This window comes from Gallus gallus, chromosome 12, assembly GCF_016699485.2.
Source record: "Gallus gallus isolate bGalGal1 chromosome 12, bGalGal1.mat.broiler.GRCg7b, whole genome shotgun sequence".
In the NCBI taxonomy this organism is placed as follows: domain Eukaryota; kingdom Metazoa; phylum Chordata; class Aves; order Galliformes; family Phasianidae; genus Gallus; species Gallus gallus.
In genome coordinates this window covers 767844-784623 of record NC_052543.1, presented here as the reverse complement: position 1 = coordinate 784623, position 16780 = coordinate 767844, and the positions used below count along the sequence as shown (strand labels likewise).

General features: G+C 44.6%; 2 protein-coding genes across 24 annotated transcripts in view; one reads left to right on the top strand and one right to left on the bottom strand.

Annotated features, from left to right (window-relative positions):
* PBRM1 (polybromo 1) overlaps nucleotides 1-13528 on the top strand; it is a 62351-nt gene extending 48823 nt beyond the window's left edge. For 9 of the 22 annotated variants that reach the window (XM_040646121.2, XM_040646116.2, XM_046899823.1 and 6 more), the window contains 5 exons: nucleotides 1624-1782; nucleotides 5563-5718; nucleotides 8005-8081; nucleotides 9199-9415; nucleotides 10012-13099. In XM_040646121.2, coding sequence (XP_040502055.1) covers nucleotides 1624-1782; nucleotides 5563-5718; nucleotides 8005-8081; nucleotides 9199-9415; nucleotides 10012-10184 — 782 coding nt within the window. In that variant the 3' untranslated portion in view covers nucleotides 10185-13099. Of the gene's footprint in view, nucleotides 1-431; nucleotides 1601-1623; nucleotides 1783-5562; nucleotides 5719-8004; nucleotides 8082-9198; nucleotides 9416-10011 lie in introns of those variants that run through there. The other 13 variants (XM_040646126.2, XM_040646125.2, XM_040646129.2 and 10 more) reach the window with 8 other exon arrangements.
* A 2318-nt stretch (nucleotides 13529-15846) lies between these two features.
* On the bottom strand, nucleotides 15847-16762 carry SMIM4 (small integral membrane protein 4). 2 transcript variants are annotated; one of them, NM_001302175.2, is made up of 3 exons: nucleotides 16710-16762; nucleotides 16394-16587; nucleotides 15847-16153 (listed from the first exon to the last, which is right to left on the bottom strand). In NM_001302175.2, exons 2-3 carry the CDS (start codon nucleotides 16542-16544, stop codon nucleotides 16086-16088), a joined length of 219 nt encoding a protein of 72 aa, NP_001289104.1. In that variant the 5' UTR covers nucleotides 16545-16587; nucleotides 16710-16762; the 3' UTR covers nucleotides 15847-16085. The 2 variants fall into 2 exon arrangements, with proteins under 2 accessions (NP_001289104.1, XP_015148218.1); XM_015292732.4 differs by having other exon boundaries at nucleotides 16394-16558.
* Nucleotides 16763-16780: the final 18 nt, after the last annotated feature.

Genomic DNA, 16780 nt, shown 5'->3' with positions numbered 1-16780 from the left:
TTATTTTAACTGGCCAGGAGTAGTTGAGAAGCAGATCAGCTACTTCATCTTTTCTCTAAATGCTTGCTGTACTCTTAAGATGATTACCTCCATTTTCTACTTCAGGATCTGCCTTTAAACGTCTCATGTATTTTGTGGTCAGTCACATGTGAGTTGCCTGTAGTATACACAGGAGTCCCTATGCGTCGTCATCTCCTTCTGAAATGACACAAGTGATAAGGAAGGAAATGCCTTTGGAAATGAAACTGGTCTTACAGTGCATGGCAATAGTGCTAGGTGCTGCACAGGTCCTCAGGGAGACCAATGCATGATGAACATTTGCAGTCACATACCTGAAAAAACTAGTAGCCTTGGCAGGATGCATGTATAACGTGATCTCCTTGATGAACTTTTTAGCCTTGTTTGACTGAGGACCTTGGTTGCTGTTTTAGTGACAGTTCTCATCTTTCATCAACTGCAAGAGAACTTCCAGCCCTGCATTCACTGTTGTTAACATTTGCTGGAGATGTATGCTGCGTTCATTTATCCTTTGTTGTTCCTCATTGCGTCAGTAAGAGATGATGTTCAGAGTGAACAACCAACAACTTGCATGCTCCAGAAGCACCTTCAGTGGGCATTCGGTATACCTTCTTTTTTTTGTTTGCTTGGGGTTGTTTTCTGGTTCTCTTTTGTTGTGGTTTTTTTTCTTTCTTTCTTTCTTCTTCCCATGACCCTTTGCCCTTCCCTTAATATAAAATTGTCCTCTGGTCAGATTCCCCTGCAGTAGATCTTTTGTTCCTGCAGTCATAGTGAGAAACTCGATTGAGATAATGGCCAGATTAATCGTACAGAGGACACACATGACCTCCAATGAGCAGCTCAATGTGAGTTAGACATCCTCAGGGGAAAAAAATAAAAACAACAAAAAAAAACAACCTCAGAGGGAACAAAAATGGGGAAAATGACAGAGACAGAGAAAATATTTTTGGTTCATCAAACTGCTGCTTGTTATATTCCAAACACTAAAGACCTATTACACTAAGGAAACTTTGCAAATGCTTCCCAACTTTGCCACCATTTTTCAGCTGTATCAGTAAAACAAAAATTAAAAGAAAAAACAACACAACAACAGCAAAACCACCACCAACAAAACAGCAGTGGGGAGCACGTAAAGAAATGGGCCACTGGCATTGCTGCATTCTATTTGCACCTTGCTCCGGGGCACGGCTGGCAGGCAGGGTGCTGACTGAAGTTGGTCCAGCTGAGCCAGGTGGTGTCCAAAGAGGGAAGGCTTTGCCGTGTTGTCCTGGTGCAGACTTAGCCTAGTGCTGGACTGCTGCTTCACATTGGTAACACTGGTGTTGTTATCCAATTCATTCCTTTAAAATTTTTATTTTATTATTATTATTATTTTTTTTTAAGAAAAAGATAAAACTTTGTGGAATATTTTTCATTCAGTGTTCTCTAAAAGTCTTAGCTGCAGCCACGTGAAATCAAATCATATGCTGGTTACAAAGATTCATCTGTTCTACTTTATATTTGACTAAAGTATGCCAGTGTTTGACTAGTCCTTTTTAATGAACAGATAATATTTTGAAACTCTGGGTTACAAAACAGAACTGAAAATCTAAAATACTTTTACAGAGCGGGCAGCTAAAGTTGCTGAGCAGCAGGAGAGAGAGCGAGCAGCACAGCAGCAGAATCCCTCCCCCCGGGCAGGCACTCCTGTCGGGGCTCTTATGGGGGTGGTGCCGCCACCAACACCAATGGGGATGCTCAATCAGCAGTTGACACCCGTTGCAGGTAAAACGTAGGAGCTACGACCATTTTTCCTCATCCACTATATCAACCCCCTTCATAACTCTGAACACTCTCTTGGGTCACTTTGTTCTTACGGAGGAAAAAGCTCAACCTCTTCAGTCTTCCTTCACGGTGAATATGCGTAACCACAGCAGTAGGGTGGCAGCCCCACATGCCCTGCTCCAGTAGCGAGCGTTCTGGTGGAAACACAGGGAAGAAGTCTCCTCCTTGTGCGGCAGGCCTGTGCTGTTTGTATGCAGTTATGTTTATTGGCTCTACTTTGCAGAAGTCATGTTTAGTCTTGCTACAGCAGTGGTGCGGGAAGCTGAATACTCTTCGAGTGTATGCAGCATCAGTGGAGGTGGTTCAGGAGGAGACAGAGGACTTGTTTTTACTGTCGGGATGTGAGACGCAAAACAAAATCCAAATCAGATTTAAAATCCAAACTCCAGAATGATTAGATGTAAGTACAGCTGGCTAGGCTCTGGAGTCACTGCAAAACCAAGTATGAAATGCCAGCACTGCTGGTTTTTATCAGGTGATTTGCAGCATAGACCTAAGCTTTGAGAACTCTTCTACGTGGTTCCTGTTGTTGGGTTTTTTCCTTGTTGCCAGTCATACTCCAACTTGACTTCATAGGCAGTGTGTTCAGAGTAAGTATGTCCAGGTCATACTTGAATCTCCAGTGGACTCTGCAGTCTTCTTTTATGAGAATCAGCTTTACATTTGTGAGAGGATGGATTAGGTCTGACCTGATGGGTTGCTTTTCTTCTCCTATTTCTGATTAGGAGTAATTGGGTACAATCAGTCAAGGTTAAAATAGTGCTGAGTTAGGTAAAAGTGAATAGTTAGATGAATGACTTGCTTTTTGTTTTCTTTTTGTTGTGTGGTTTGCTTTGGTTTGTGGGTTATGTTCTTGTTTTTTTCTTTTGTTAACTTACGGCATTCAAATTATTCAATTTATTCTTTTGTTCTTTTTCTTTCCTGCCTTGCAGGCTGTGGCCATACGTAGAACTGATGGCCTAAAGTATTTTTAGTCGTGGTTTCTAAATCCTTTTTCAGTGCATAGGTTGGAGGGATGTTTAGACTGAAGGCGTATCTCTTATGTAGTTTACCGTCTCCAGGTTACAAAGCATTTGTTTATACTGATACTTCTTTTTGCTTAAAAAATATATATATATACATATATATATATAAAAAACCTTTGTCCTTTGAACACCTTTCAGATTTTTTGTCTTGCAATGGTATTTGTGTGTGTGCGCATATATTTCAAAAAATAAAAATAAAAAAAAAAGGAAAACCAGCTCCAGTGCTAGTCTTTGTGAGTAATCTACTTTGATCTAGACTAGATGGTGATGACTGGAAATGTCATCATCTCCTGGTGGTTTGTTTCTTGGTTTGGTTCCTGCTTTTTGGTATTGTCATATTTCCAACTATGTGTGTTCCTTTCCATCCTTCAGCAGTTTCCTCAAAAAGCAAACCTCTGGTCAAGGCCATCATCTCACAGTTCAAGCAGCTAGAAGTTCAAGTCTCTTTACTCAGCCATTGTGGAACACTTCATTAAGAGGATGACCAAATAGATCTTTATAAACTCCTGCTGGTTTTGTCCCATTTGCAGTCTTTCCTCTTTTGGTTTCCAGAAGTCTTACTTGAAAGCATCTTATTCCATGCAGACTTTTCACTCCTTCCTCCATCTTTAAGTCACAGTTGCTTTTCTCTGTTTCAGAGACCTTCATCATAGGACTTTCTTACAGTCCACAGGTGGCAAGAAATCACGATGCTTTCTAAGATGCATTTCCCTCAGCACACAGTGCTCTAGTTGCTTTTAAATTCAGGAGCTACAACAGTTTATTTAAACTCACATTGTTATAGTTCAAAGAAATGGGAGAAGGAGTAAGTTGAAAGACAGTAAATCACAGCTGTGGGAGCTGAAAATCATTCACCCAGGTTTACTAGTTTAAAATCGAAGTGATAATTTGTAAATGAGGTATAATAGTGGCTGCTCGTATAACCTTGTGATGAGCTAAAAAAACAGATTTCCTATGGAGACTTTTCTGCAATGCTATTAATCTTGTCAGCTGCTCAGCTGACTATTTTGTTTGGAAATGCAGGAATGAGCTTTTGTGATGGACAAGGATGGGTTTGTTTTGTATTTTTTGGTGGGTTTTGTGTGTGTGTTTTTTTTTTCCTTCTCTTTAAAAGCTTCAGAAGTGTACCTAAGTGCACTGATGGTGTGACGGCAGCTTGGGGTGCAGTGCAAGTACCAGGCAGTAGCTACAGTGAAAGCTCATTATTCTCTGGATGGCTTTGTTCTTTCTTCTTTTACTTCTCCCATTAGCAGTACAGACTGGACTGTATTGAAAAGGAGGAACAGATAGCTTCTAGATATATGAAATAGGTATCCAAAATCAATTCAGTAAATGTCAATCAGCGTGTCCTGTGTATTCAGAGAAAATGAATGTGTGAAGATCAGTTTGAAGATCAGAAGTCTGTTCCGTGTCAGGCTTTGGAATTACGGGTTTCTCACCTTTGTCGCCTTTGCTGAGCAGGTGACAAATCTGGCTTGCATGTTGGAGCCACACAAGCTGTTTGGATCCTGAGCTCACGACAGCTTTGCTGATGAAAAATGTTCAGTCAGCTGATGTTGATTTTTTTTTTTTATTTTTTTATTTTTTATTTTTTGGCAGTTTTATTCCAGAAATCTTTGCTCTGAGAGTTTCTTTTATGGGTTACTTGGAATGTGGCAAAGACTTTGTAAGTGGTTGCTTGAAGCAAGTTATAGAAAGCCCAGCAGTTCTCATTTCTAAACTTACCTTTCTTCTCTAGACTTGCTTCTGTCCCCTCTCAATCTTTTTGTTGTCTTTCCAACACCTTTCCTTGTTTCTCTGATTTAAAAGCATAGAAAACAAGCAAGAAAATAGGGAAGTTTACGTTCTAGCAGCTAGCATACCTACATTGTCTAGGTTCACTTAAAGGATAGCAGTGAACCTGACTCAAAACCAGAATGAGCCCGTAAGTCGTCGTCTTCACGTGCTGAAAAACAGGATTATGAGCAGCAGTGCAGTATCTTTGTGTTCCCTATTGAGAAGCTTTGAGAGCATTGGGAACGATATTCATTGAGGGGCCAGATGAGTCTCTTGTCAGCTCTTTTACCTCCAGTCAAGTGCTCTGAGTGCAGGTCCCTGCAGCCCAGCACAGCCAGCGCTCTCTGGCCTCACATCGTAGTGACTTCCTTAATACGTACTGAAAATGGTGTAAGAACAGTCATCCCTGTCACTGCCTTTGATTTTAAGTATATGGATGTCCCAGGGCTTTTAAATGTAAATTTTGCATATACACTGCAGAAAAATGTATAGATCTTCATTTTTTCTGGTCAGGTCTCTGAGCCAGCCCTCACACCAGGGCTGTGTGCAAGGCTCGTGTAGTTAGTGTCGTGTCTGTAACCTGTATGCAGATGGCAGAGCTTTAAGCTGTGTTAAGATCGCTTGTTAGTAACATTTAATTGTGGCTGAATTTATTCCTTGTGTTAACATGTCTCAGTATTCAGCATTTATTGCCCCCATGAAAAACATACAAATACACTAAATACTAATTCATCAGCAGTGTAGTGTTTCATATCGGCAACTTGATTTCATTTTTGCGAGATACTAATTGTAGTCTCGTCTTGCTGTACTAAGGGTGCTTTCAATTTCATTTTATTTTTTTGTGGATAGTGCATGATTTACTGTATAGATCATATTGCATGTCATTGATGCATGTTTGAAATTTGTTGTGTCCTTCAAGGCATGATAAGTGGCTATCCACCGGTGCTGCCACCTTTGCAGGGCCCAGTTGATGGCATTGTTAGCATGGGCAGCATGCAGCCACTTCACCCAGGGGTGCCCCCACCCCACCAACTCCCGCCAGGTATGCCAGGCATCCCAGGCATCCCACCGCCCGGTAAGAACTCATCCTCATTCGCTCTGTGTTTCATTGTCATGTACTTGCTGTTTAACCGGTTGTTACAGGAATTATCCACCTTGTTTGGATCCTAGCACAGTTGATTGTTTCTGAACATTGCAGGTTTGTTTAACTGCAGCACAGATGATGCACCGCTGAATACGTGGGGGGTGTGCAAAGCAATTGCATTGGCAGAATACACATTCAGTAGAGGAACAGCAAAAGGCCACTGGAGAAATGTGATGCTGCTCCAGCAGTGGTTTTGCAACAGCAAAAACAAACAAACAAACAAAAAAAACACCTGAGAATGGCATGAGTTTATCAAAGATCTGACAAACTGCAGTCCGCTTGTTCATATCCCTGTGTCATTCGGAGAGTGTTCTGCCACCCTATCCACATTAAAGTGAAATAAGTGAATTTCAAATGGAATTTGAAATTAAATGTATTGCTCTCGTTTCTTGCTGAGCTCGTTTTCAGTGTGTTAGCTGATGAGTGTTCCAGCTGCACTTTGATGCACCCAGCTGCATCGGACCTGTTGGCCACTGTGCACCATCACTGTTAGTTATAAAACAGTGTGCAGATTGTGCCTTGCAGCTGAAACTGGAAACTTTTGGAAGTAAGGTGAACTGACTGCTACTGTGACCAAATTCTTATTTTTTGAAAGCATGTTTACTACACATTTGCTATTTTCTTGCCACCCTGTTGTTGACAGGTAAGGCTGAACAAATCATACCAAATTTTCTGGCATTAATGCCAATAATGGCCATTTTGTGGGGAAAAATATTCACCTGCCCTCTCATCCTGTTGTCTGAGGGTTCTTCTGGTAGTTACTTCTGATAACTCACATGGCTGTAAGAGATGTGCATCCCATCCATTCAGCAGTTAAACAAGCTGTGGGCAGAAGTGTTCTCTTTGTCTCCCTACCCCCTTTGCAGCTGCGTTGATCGGAAGCTCTGTTGGGGCTGTATCTGTCTGCGGATAGCTGTGATGGTTGGATGTTGTTTGCTTGCTTTTGTTTGTTTTCCAACTCGTCAGTGTTAGCTTGCATCTTCGCCAGTAGGCAAGAATCACCATAAATTCACATAGAGCAGGAGAAGTTCTGTGTGTCTGAGCTTGCCTGCAACTCACTGCAGCGCTGACCTGTAAGCACACAGCAGCAACATATAAATGTTTGGAGGCAACTCTGGGACGATGCATTTCTTTGCACATTGTTTACAGCTGGGCTGTGTGTATGAGCAAAGCAGTGCCAGGGATGGGGGACCATGGGGGAAGTGGTGATAGATGGGGCTGGGTGGGCTCGGGGTGAGGCTGTGCTGCTGGGCAGGTGAGGGTGCCCCCTCTGGACCTATTCACTTCATACCAAAACAAAGATCAGTGCTATATCCCACAGCTAGCACTGTCAGTGTTTTTCCCAACTTCTGACTTAGTACAAATGCATTTAAGATGGGGGGTTGTAATCGAATGGAATATTAATGTGATTTGTGCTTTAACGTGCAGTGACATGCCTTCTGGTCACTGATGCAGAAATCTGCCTGCAAATTCAAGCCTTAGGAAGACTCAATTATTATTCTGCAGCTTTTGAAATGAAGGAATTTTTAAAAAATGGCATGAAGAGAAAGAAAAGCAGCAACACGCATGACTTTTTTTTATGTATGTCAAGTAGCAGGAACTGCACATCGTGATTTGTACGTGGGAGGTATCTGCTGCATGGCACGCAGTAGAGAAAAGCCTCTTTGTAGAGCTGGGAAAAAAAACTAACCTGCCTTTGTGTTTTTGTTTTTCAAATATTTTTCTGTCTCTCATATGAGACTGTAAGTGGTGTTTTATATATGAATACATTTTTATACAGAATTTATGCAGTGGCTTGGCTTTCTTCCTGCCACGGTTGTATTTTAGACCATTAAACAGCAAGAAATACTCAGTGTTGCTAAAGCAAATCAGCTTTTCCCTTCATGAGGATTTCAGGAGGATTGTGTCAAGCCAAATATATAATGAAGGAAGTAGTCAGGCCACACTGGGTAAAGGAAGAAAAAGAGAACTTTGCATTTCTGTAGCTAAATGAAATTCAGCAGGCCACACATCAATGCTGGGGAGCTGTTCCGGTGCCTTTTTTTTTCAGTCAGAAAATTCCAGAACATTTGTTATTGTGGGAGAGTGGGATATTTGAATGTTCCCAAAATAGCTTTAAGCAGTGATTTCGAAGTATAAATTTGCACTGTAGAAGGCCGAAGAGGTATTTCTCTCTGCTGTGAAGTAAGACTAATCGTTGTATGTTTTGGAATATAGGTGTTATAGGCCAAAACGTGTCCCCCATGGTAGGCACTCCAGCCCCGGGCGCAGGTCCCTTTGGACAGCAGGTGAGTGTGAGTCCTTTTTGCATTATTTATGAGGCTCCAAGGCTCTGGATTAGCATTTAAACAGTTAGGAGGTGTAAGGAATGCACACAGCCTTTTGCAGAGAGAACAGAATCCACAGATGCACACCGCTATATTCAAAACCAGTTAATACCTCACTCTGAGTGCCTGTTTGTATTTCTTGGTTGAATTGTTATTAGACTAATTGGGTTCTGCCCAGCGGGATAAGTTCTGCAATATAAGCAAAACAGGTTTCTTTTCCTTTCTGCTGAGCTGATACCAGTCATGTAAACACACAGTTAAGCTGCTGGCAGTTGAGGCTTCGCATGCATTGGAGATGCAGAGGGGATGCTGTCCACTTTCTCAGCCATGGCTAAATGGATAAAAGCTGTTTAGTTTCTCCCAGATTTCACAAACCAACAAAGCAGATGTTCATTGGCCATTTACATCTGGGAGTTTTAATGCTAGTGATGATCAGATGTTCATTCTCAACGTCAATGTAGATTAAATGTTCATCACACTGAGTTTTATGGACTGCACTTGCATTTGGTGAGAGGTTGTAAAGAAAAACAGAAGTGAGAAGGCAATAGAGTGTGTTTGTCATGGCAGTGAGTTACTTAAACCATAGGTTGACTCTGCTAAGAGTTCTCAGTACTGCTGGTAAATGGCAGCTGTGGGAATTCTGTGGGATGGGGATTTTTGTGTGACTGCGGTTTTTGCCTGACTGAGATTAGCATTTATTCAGTGGAAGCATCCCAGTCTTCCAAAGAACAGGATTCCTTTGGATTATATTTGTAGAGAGCCCTAAAGCAAGATAAACCCCACACTTTGCACATCACAGATTTTCTGGTCAAATTTTGGAAAGTGTGAAATAAAAACGATGCAAGAGGATTAATTAAGGGCAGTGGGAGAGAGGAGAAATGGTGGTAGTGATGTTGTTTTCTGTTAAATGAGGTTTTTTACACATCTCTCTGTACATATCAGTGACCTCAACTGGAGGAGGCTGTCTTGTAGGGAAATCTTTTACACCTTTGGTTATAACCAAAGTTCTGCTGTATGAGGATGCTCGGTGTGAACCATCCCTGCAGCTCCCAGATGCGATCTCTCTGTTGCTTTGCCATTGCAGATAGGAATCCTCGGCCCTCCAGGACAGCAGGCACCCCCCCCGTATCCCGGCCAGAGCCCCGCGACTCAGCCAGTTATGCAGCAGCCCTCAACTCCCATGTTCGTCTCCCCTCCACCAAAGACACAGAGGCTTCTTCATTCCGAAGCCTATCTGAAATACATCGAGGGGCTCAGTGCTGAATCAAACAGTATTAGCAAGTGGGACCAGACCCTTACAGGTAAGGTTTTTGGCACAGAATGGGATGTTTTCATACGGAACACACTTTCTTGTAACTGTTAATACCTTTGGTTTTTATGGAAAATACCGAATTAACCTGCTGATAATTTAACAATCACCTGCGTGTGTCAATTTTATTACAATCGACAAGCAGGGAATGTGCTCGAATATTGGTAAAAGAAATAGTGTAGAATCTTCTCCTTCTCTTCTCCTTCTCTTCTCCTTCTCTTCTCCTTCTCTTCTCCTTCTCTTCTCCTTCTCTTCTCCTTCTCTTCTCCTTCTCTTCTCCTTCTCTTCTCTTCTCTTCTCTTCTCTTCTCTTCTCTTCTCTTCTCTTCTCTTCTCTTCTCTTCTCTTCTCTTCTCTTCTCTTCTCTTCTCTTCTCTTCTCTTCTCTTCTCTTCTCTTCTCTTCTCTTCTCTTCTCTTCTCTTCTCTTCTCTTCTCTTCTCTTCTCTTCTCTTCTCTTCTCTTCTCTTCTCTTCTCTTCTCTTCTCTTCTCTTCTCTTCTCTTCTCTGTAGAAAAGTGTTGGCGAATATCTAAGGCAAAGCCAGCTTAGCAAAGCTAGTAGATAACTGGGCTGTTTCTCACCCTTTCAGCACGAAGACGAGATGTCCACTTGTCAAAAGAGCAGGAGAGCCGCCTCCCGTCGCACTGGCTGAAAAGCAAAGGGGCTCACACCACAATGGCCGATGCTTTATGGCGTCTTCGAGACTTGATGCTGCGAGACACCCTTAACATCCGTCAGGCGTACAACATAGAAAATGTTTAGTCGCATTATTGCTTCTTTCTTTGATACTGGCATATAGAGTTTTGTGGAACAATAGCTGTTTTAGTTACTGGGTGGGGAGAGATAACCAACAATAATTTGTATTGCATTTTACTGTACATTGCGAGACCATTTTTATATAAGGACACTTTTAATAAGCATATTTCACTTTTTGTTATATTAAGTTGACTTTATCAAATACACAGATTTTTGCATATGCTTCCTTTGTTTGAAAGGCGATTTCATATTTGGTTAACTGTAGTCAAGGATTCATCTTTCTTACACTTTATTGCTGAGAATCTGATGCCATTGTTTTTATATAAAAGAAGAAAAAAAGAAAACAAAGTATTTACAGGTTGGTACAATGGAATGTGAAATTAGTCATAGTTTACATCCTAGAGGAATGTGTGTACATGTGTTTGTGTGTGCTAGCCGCTCCCAGCGGAAATCTGGCTTGGATATGAACAGGGAGGATCTCTTTGAAAGAAGCTGAAGGTAAGGTGAGCATTGGCACTAGGGAAAATCACACTGCAGGTAAATACTGAGGCAGCTGAATGGGCCACAGAGATCACGGAAGCGCAGGTGCAGATATGGGACAAGGCTAACCTGACTGCTAATGTTGTCCAGTCCTGTCCAGGCATTAACTCTGCAGCCAAGGCCATTATGATCCCAAATCAGTAACAGAATACGTGTGCTGGCACGCCTGTAGAAGGTGAAATCTTCCATCTGCTATGACCTGCTTTGGGCATTCTGTGATGTCCCTGACACCGGGCAGCAGAAAGGGAACGCCTCCTCACTCTGCAGTGCAGTCTGCATGTGGGAGAGGCCACAACTTTGAACCAGTGTGGGTCATGGAAGGTAAGTTAGAGAAGGGAAGCTGAGTTCTTTTGTCGGTAGAGTCACCTGGTTTCTAAATCCACACATATTCTGTTAATGATTGGGCACCGTAAGACATTTTTCTGTTAAGTGTATTGATTCACACTAATGAAAGTTTAACAAGGCAAAATTTGAAATGTAACAGATGAATTTTATTTCAAAATAGTACTGTAAGTTCAACATACCGTGTGCACTGGAGACATAGAGTGCAGTGTGCATTGCAGCCTTCAGAGGGTTTGTGCTTCTGTTTAGCTCAGTAAGGTACGTGTAGGCTCCTCTTGCCAAATGTTGAGGCTGTGACTGCCTTTGCTGAAGACTTCACTGTAGTTAACTGACCTTTTGGGCTGCAAAGCTGTTGGCTTTCACAAACTCAGTTTTAGAAAAAGAGAGCTCTTGGATTGCACTAAATAAATGGGAAAACAGCAGGAATTTGAAAAACAAACCAACCAAAAACTGCTGACACAAACATGGTCACTGCAACTCAGTCCAAAAGAATAATTTGCTGATACGCTTTCATACTGCTTCTAGGAATGTTTATCATTTGGAAAGGTGTTTTAAAGTCTGCTAGTACAGAGCACTTGTGAGTTCAAATTGGCAGAAGGTTAAAAGTTTTTCTTCAGATACTGGGTTCTCTTTGGTAATGTAATCGATACTGCTGAGGGAAGGGACAAGCAAGTATGAACTATTCTTAAATGTTAACGGCTAGTTCCCCTCCTGTTCCAGCCCTACAGTCATTGCACAGAAAACCCCATAATTAGAGGTGGGCACTTATGGATGTTTTAGGACAGATGTGCACTGGGATGTGAGGAAAAGGGGGCCAAGCAAAATCTCATAGGAAATCACAATGGACAACTCTGCAAGTAGAGCACCTGTGGTACAGAAATTCTTTACTGGCCTTTGTAAACGACCACGTTTGTTTCATGAGATAGAAGCGGAGTACACTTAGACCTCCTCCATATGTACCCAGTATCATCTTGAAACACATTTAAATTACCGTAGGCTTTGCAGTTTTAGCCACACAGATGAGACGTTGAAGCGAATCGGGCAGCAAATCCTGGCTTCCAAGCACTTGGAATTACCGTGGGTCGTAGTAATACCACCAGATGGTCATGTTCTCAGCATGAACAAAAACTACACCAAAGAACCTGGGATGGATTTTTAGTTAACTTATTGTTCTATTTATTTTCTTTGGAGGACTGGATGGGACTCCCTTTGGAGCCCGTGTAACTCAGATGTTTAATTTATCTGAAGGCCAGTGACGAGCGGACGTGCAGCACTGGCTCTGTCCTGCCTGAGCAGCCGAAATGCTGCTCTCACTGCTCCCACTGCTCCCTGGCCCAGGGGCAAGAGGTTGGGAATCCCCACGAAGCCGGGCTCCTCCTGTCAGGCAGTGCAGAGCACTACCACTGAGCCACGGGGCTGGCCCTAATCAATTCTGATAAGCTTTATTTATTTCAAAATCGTGTCTCTGCATAGGAGACGTTTCAGTCGATGGCAGGAAGGTTTGGGATATGATGGCTACAGTCTAGAATTCAAAGCCAGCAAAAGAAACTCTTTTTTGACTCTGGTATAAAACAGAAGACAAGGCAAGACGTCTGTCTGTCTTCTCCTCTCTTTGTGGGCATTTGAACCCCTCATTTGTTTTCCACTGCTTTTCATTGTATCGGCATAAATGAAAGTTTCCTATTAAAATAAATGTATGTATGGGAAATGGTTGGCTTCTGAGAGAGTGGAAATAGATGGACCTAGGACCGGCATTTTCATAAACCAGTTGGAGATGAGTAATAATTATTTGTTCTCTTCCTCAGCCCTTCTCTTCTATCAGAAAATTTACCATTTCTGTAAGAAAAAAAAAAAAACAAAGTTGATGTTGGTGACTTTTTTTTCAGCCCATGGTTTCAGACCTGGTTAGTTCCTGTTTGGCTGCTCATTGCATCTTGTACTCCCGAGGGTTAAGCTGATAACCAGGTGTGTAACATGTATGTACCATCACTTTGTTTACCTGAGTCTTTTTAATTTGAATAAAAATAGTTTGCAAAGTGTTTTGGATTAACCAGGTTTGAGTGTCCCATCAAGGCTTCTGGTGGGATTTTCCTTCAAGTAATTCTGGCTGGTGCTGATGCTATGGAATCCTTCCTATGTGCATGCATGTGTGTGGGTAAAGAATCTTTTCCTATTGTCCTGTGTGTTGCAAGACACATCTGCTGGTGCTAAGAAGAGTGGCGTTGAAAAAGGAGTCATAAGGAGCACGAAGGGAGCCCTGGAAAATACATGGTGTGCTAAGCAGAGGTGATAAGATGCACTCGGGTCCATTTGCCTCCACATTAACTGCTTTGAAAATAAACAGCAAGCCTTAATTTCATGCCGGAAGCAAACCTGGTTCAGGACTTCTTTGATGTAGCTGGATAATGAAGGGAATTAGAAAAGCGATGTGGAAAAAGCATCTTTTACCCAATAAAATTGAAAACTGGGATGGAAGTTCTCTTTAATAACACCAACAGCAAGAGAAATTAAATGATAGCAGCCTTCTTTTGTGTTGGGGTGCCTCTGACATGCTTTGCAGAGAGCTAATTCACCAGAACACATTTACTGCTATATTTAATTAACACGCATTAATGTCTTGCACCCGAGGGATGCATGCATGCAGGCTGCAGCATGGCAGAACTGCCACCCTCCTAGAAGCTCATGGGAAGGCACACAGGGAGAACTAATTCAGGTCATTCTTCACATTGTATTTGGTCAGCCTGAAGTAGTAGAGGTCACTCACAGATCTCCCAGCAGCAAACACTGAGCGGAAGCGGTGTTTCAAAATAGCTGAGTGCTTTTGACATCGAGGAAGGGGGTCTGGTTCGTTGACAGGTGAAATATTCTAATGAAGGAACTTCATCTTCCTTTTGCTTGCTGCATTTTTCAGCAAGTTCAATTTGATCGTCAAACAAAAGGGAAGCAAAAAGTAAATAAATTTTAAAAAAACAAACAGCAGGCCTTCTGCAAGTGCCTGCAGTGCAGTAGGAGCCGGCAGTCCTAAGCAAAGAGTCCCAGTCTGCTGCTCCTTGGATCAGCTCTCCTGTTCAGAAATCCAGTGCTGTAGACATGCAGCTTACTTTCTATTAAAGGAGGCAGCAGACAGACATGAAATCAGGAAGGAGGATCCCCGGGGTTGCACAGTATCACCAGTTGCTGGTCTGTCTCTGCTCATTTTACACAAAGGATCCCTGCAGCCTTTGGCAGAAAACAATGATGGATGCTCGGTCCATCCCAAAGCGTGCAACCCATTTCCATCAGATGGCTCAGGGAGGACTACAAATAATCCTCATGCTTTGTGCCAAGCACAAACGCCCAAGAAGGATTTAAGGACATTCCTCAGGAGATCGCGGTCCTGTTGCAGGTGTCTGCTCCTCTTAGGAGCAGCTGCTGCTATCCATAACCAGAGCGCAGGCACAGCTTGGGCCCCATTCACCACCCAGGAAGCTTTCAGCAGTGATGCTTTGCTCGTGCTCACAGCCTCCTGCTGCGGCTGCTGCCAAAGGAACTGCTGAGCTGCTGTTTGCAGGTGCTGCGCTGGTGCCAGGTGAACTCCCTGCAGACTGAACAGACGTGCTTGAGCCCACAGCTGGCAGGGCTGACACTGAAAGCTGTGTCCTGGCTTGCTCCCACACCATCTAACAGAAACGCTGTGTTCCCAGTGCTGGAACGAGCAGCAATCCTTCAACCCAAAGAGTGGGCGTGGAGTAAAACCGATCCAAAATCCCCGCCAGGTGTGCTTGGCACTGCAGTGGGCCAGGACTGGGGCTCCAGCTGCTCTGCTTCCAGCATTCGTGAGCTTCATCTTCTGTCACTGCAGTTCTGTGGTGCCTCGTGGCTGAAATGGTACAGTGGCAGCTCGGAGGATTCTCCTCCTGCACAAAGACTGGCACTGCTGAACTCCCCAAGACGAACTCCTTGTGAGACACTGCCACTCCTGTCTTTCTGTGTTTGCTTAACTGGAGACACTGAAGCCACCTTCCTGTGTGCCTGGCGCTCTCAGTGCGGCAAAATAAGAAAGCTCCGATGCAAAAAATTGGACGCTGATTTGCTGGTGAGACACCACTGCTGTTATGGGAGTGCTATGAGAGGTCCCAGGGAGAACGTCCATATCAGGTGGAGTGCTGAGGTGCTGCTGGGGCACAAGGCTTTCTTTAAAAAAAAAAAAAAAAAAAAAAACTGGGAAAAAAAAGAGAAAACAAAGCACGAGCACAAAAAATGCCCAAAGGCTCTCAAGTAAAGGCAGATGGACCTGGAGTACAACAGTGCTTCAGTATGAAGTACAGCACAAAGTGAGGTGGTGAGGTGCCAGCAGTGCCGCCCAGAGCTGTGGGTGCCCATCCCAGGAGGTGCCCCAGGCCGTGCAGTGGCCTCAGTCCTCCGAGTCCAGGCCTCGGAGCACAGCACACCATGGCTTCCCTCCCCTTGCATCAGACTTTTCTTCCCCTCAGCCCGTGCATCACTTTGTAAGAGCCACCACTGCAGGTAGTGCAGCAGAGCAGAAGTGCACGGATGACTTTCCAAAGCAGCGCAGGCAGAATAAACACCAAGCTGTACGCCTGTCCTATGGAGCCTAGTTAGAATGGCACTACACTGGAAAGAGCACAAATTGGACAGGAGAGCAGCTTCCATCAGTCCACAGCAATCTAACGGAGAATGAATGTTTCCTTTCTGCCAGGCCGTATACACGATACACGGCTCAGCGTGCCTCTCGGTGTTCTCACAACGGTGTTTGCTCGAGCAAAGAGAAGCAGCAGCCAGACCGTGTGCTCAGTTCAGTTTATTTAGCAGTACCAACCATTCAATAGGTGGCAAAGGCCTAAACCCAATGCATTTGATTGAATACAAAACAGTAAAGATACAGGAGTGAAGAACAACGTGCTCACAGCACCCAGGAGTGCCGGTCAGCAGCTCCTCGTGCACAGACCCCTTCCCACCACATCGCCAGCAGTGCTTCTTTCACAGAAGCGCAAACACTGAGATGTGTCCCTTGGAGCCCTTCAGCTAAGATTCGCTCTTTTCCATCCTTGCCTCGTATTGCCTTTCAGATCGTTTCCTTCGGTAAACGTCATCTGTGCCAGAAAAAGGCTTCGTCAGCATTTCCAAGAGGAAGACGACACCAATCCTGTCACAGCGCGGCAGCACGGCCGGGCTGTAGGGCCCTCACAGCCGCCGCCCCACCGCTGCCCCCAGCGCAGGCTGCCCGGACGCCCCCACGGCGCGGAGCCCCCCGCGGTCCGGGCACGCACAGCCCCAGCGCCCTCGGGCTGCCAGCGCGGCGTTCCGGCTTCGCCCGCGGCGGCCCCACTCACAGAACGTCTCCTTGCCGATGCGGACGTTGATCATGAACCACTCCATGGCCCCGCCGAGAACGAAGAAGAAGGGCAGCAGGCGGTACGCGCCGAGCCGCTCCCGGCCGGGCACCAACCGCAGCAGGCGCTTCAGCCGCCGGCTCACCAGCATGGCCGGGGGGTCACCTACCAAAAGGAGGGCAGGCACGGGGGCGCTGCGTGAAGGTCAGCTGAAAGCCGGCGCGGCGCGGCGCCCTCCTGTTCCTCCTCCAGCCCGCCGAAGGCCGCAGCCAATCGGCGCGGCGCAGCCCCTCGCGCGCGACCCCGCGCCCCTCACCTCCCCGCGCCACCCCGGGACGGCGGGCCGGAAGGACGCGCTCGGCGCCGTGTGACGAGCGGCGCGCCGGC

Coding starts and splice junctions, on each gene's coding strand:
- SMIM4 (NM_001302175.2), bottom strand. CDS start 16,544: ATGCTGGTGAGCCGGCGGCTGAAGCGCCTGCTGCGGTTGGTGCCCGGC. Junction 16,154..16,393: donor CATCGGCAAGGAGACGTTCT/GTGAGTGGGGCC, acceptor TTTCTGGCACAG/ATGACGTTTACCGAAGGAAA.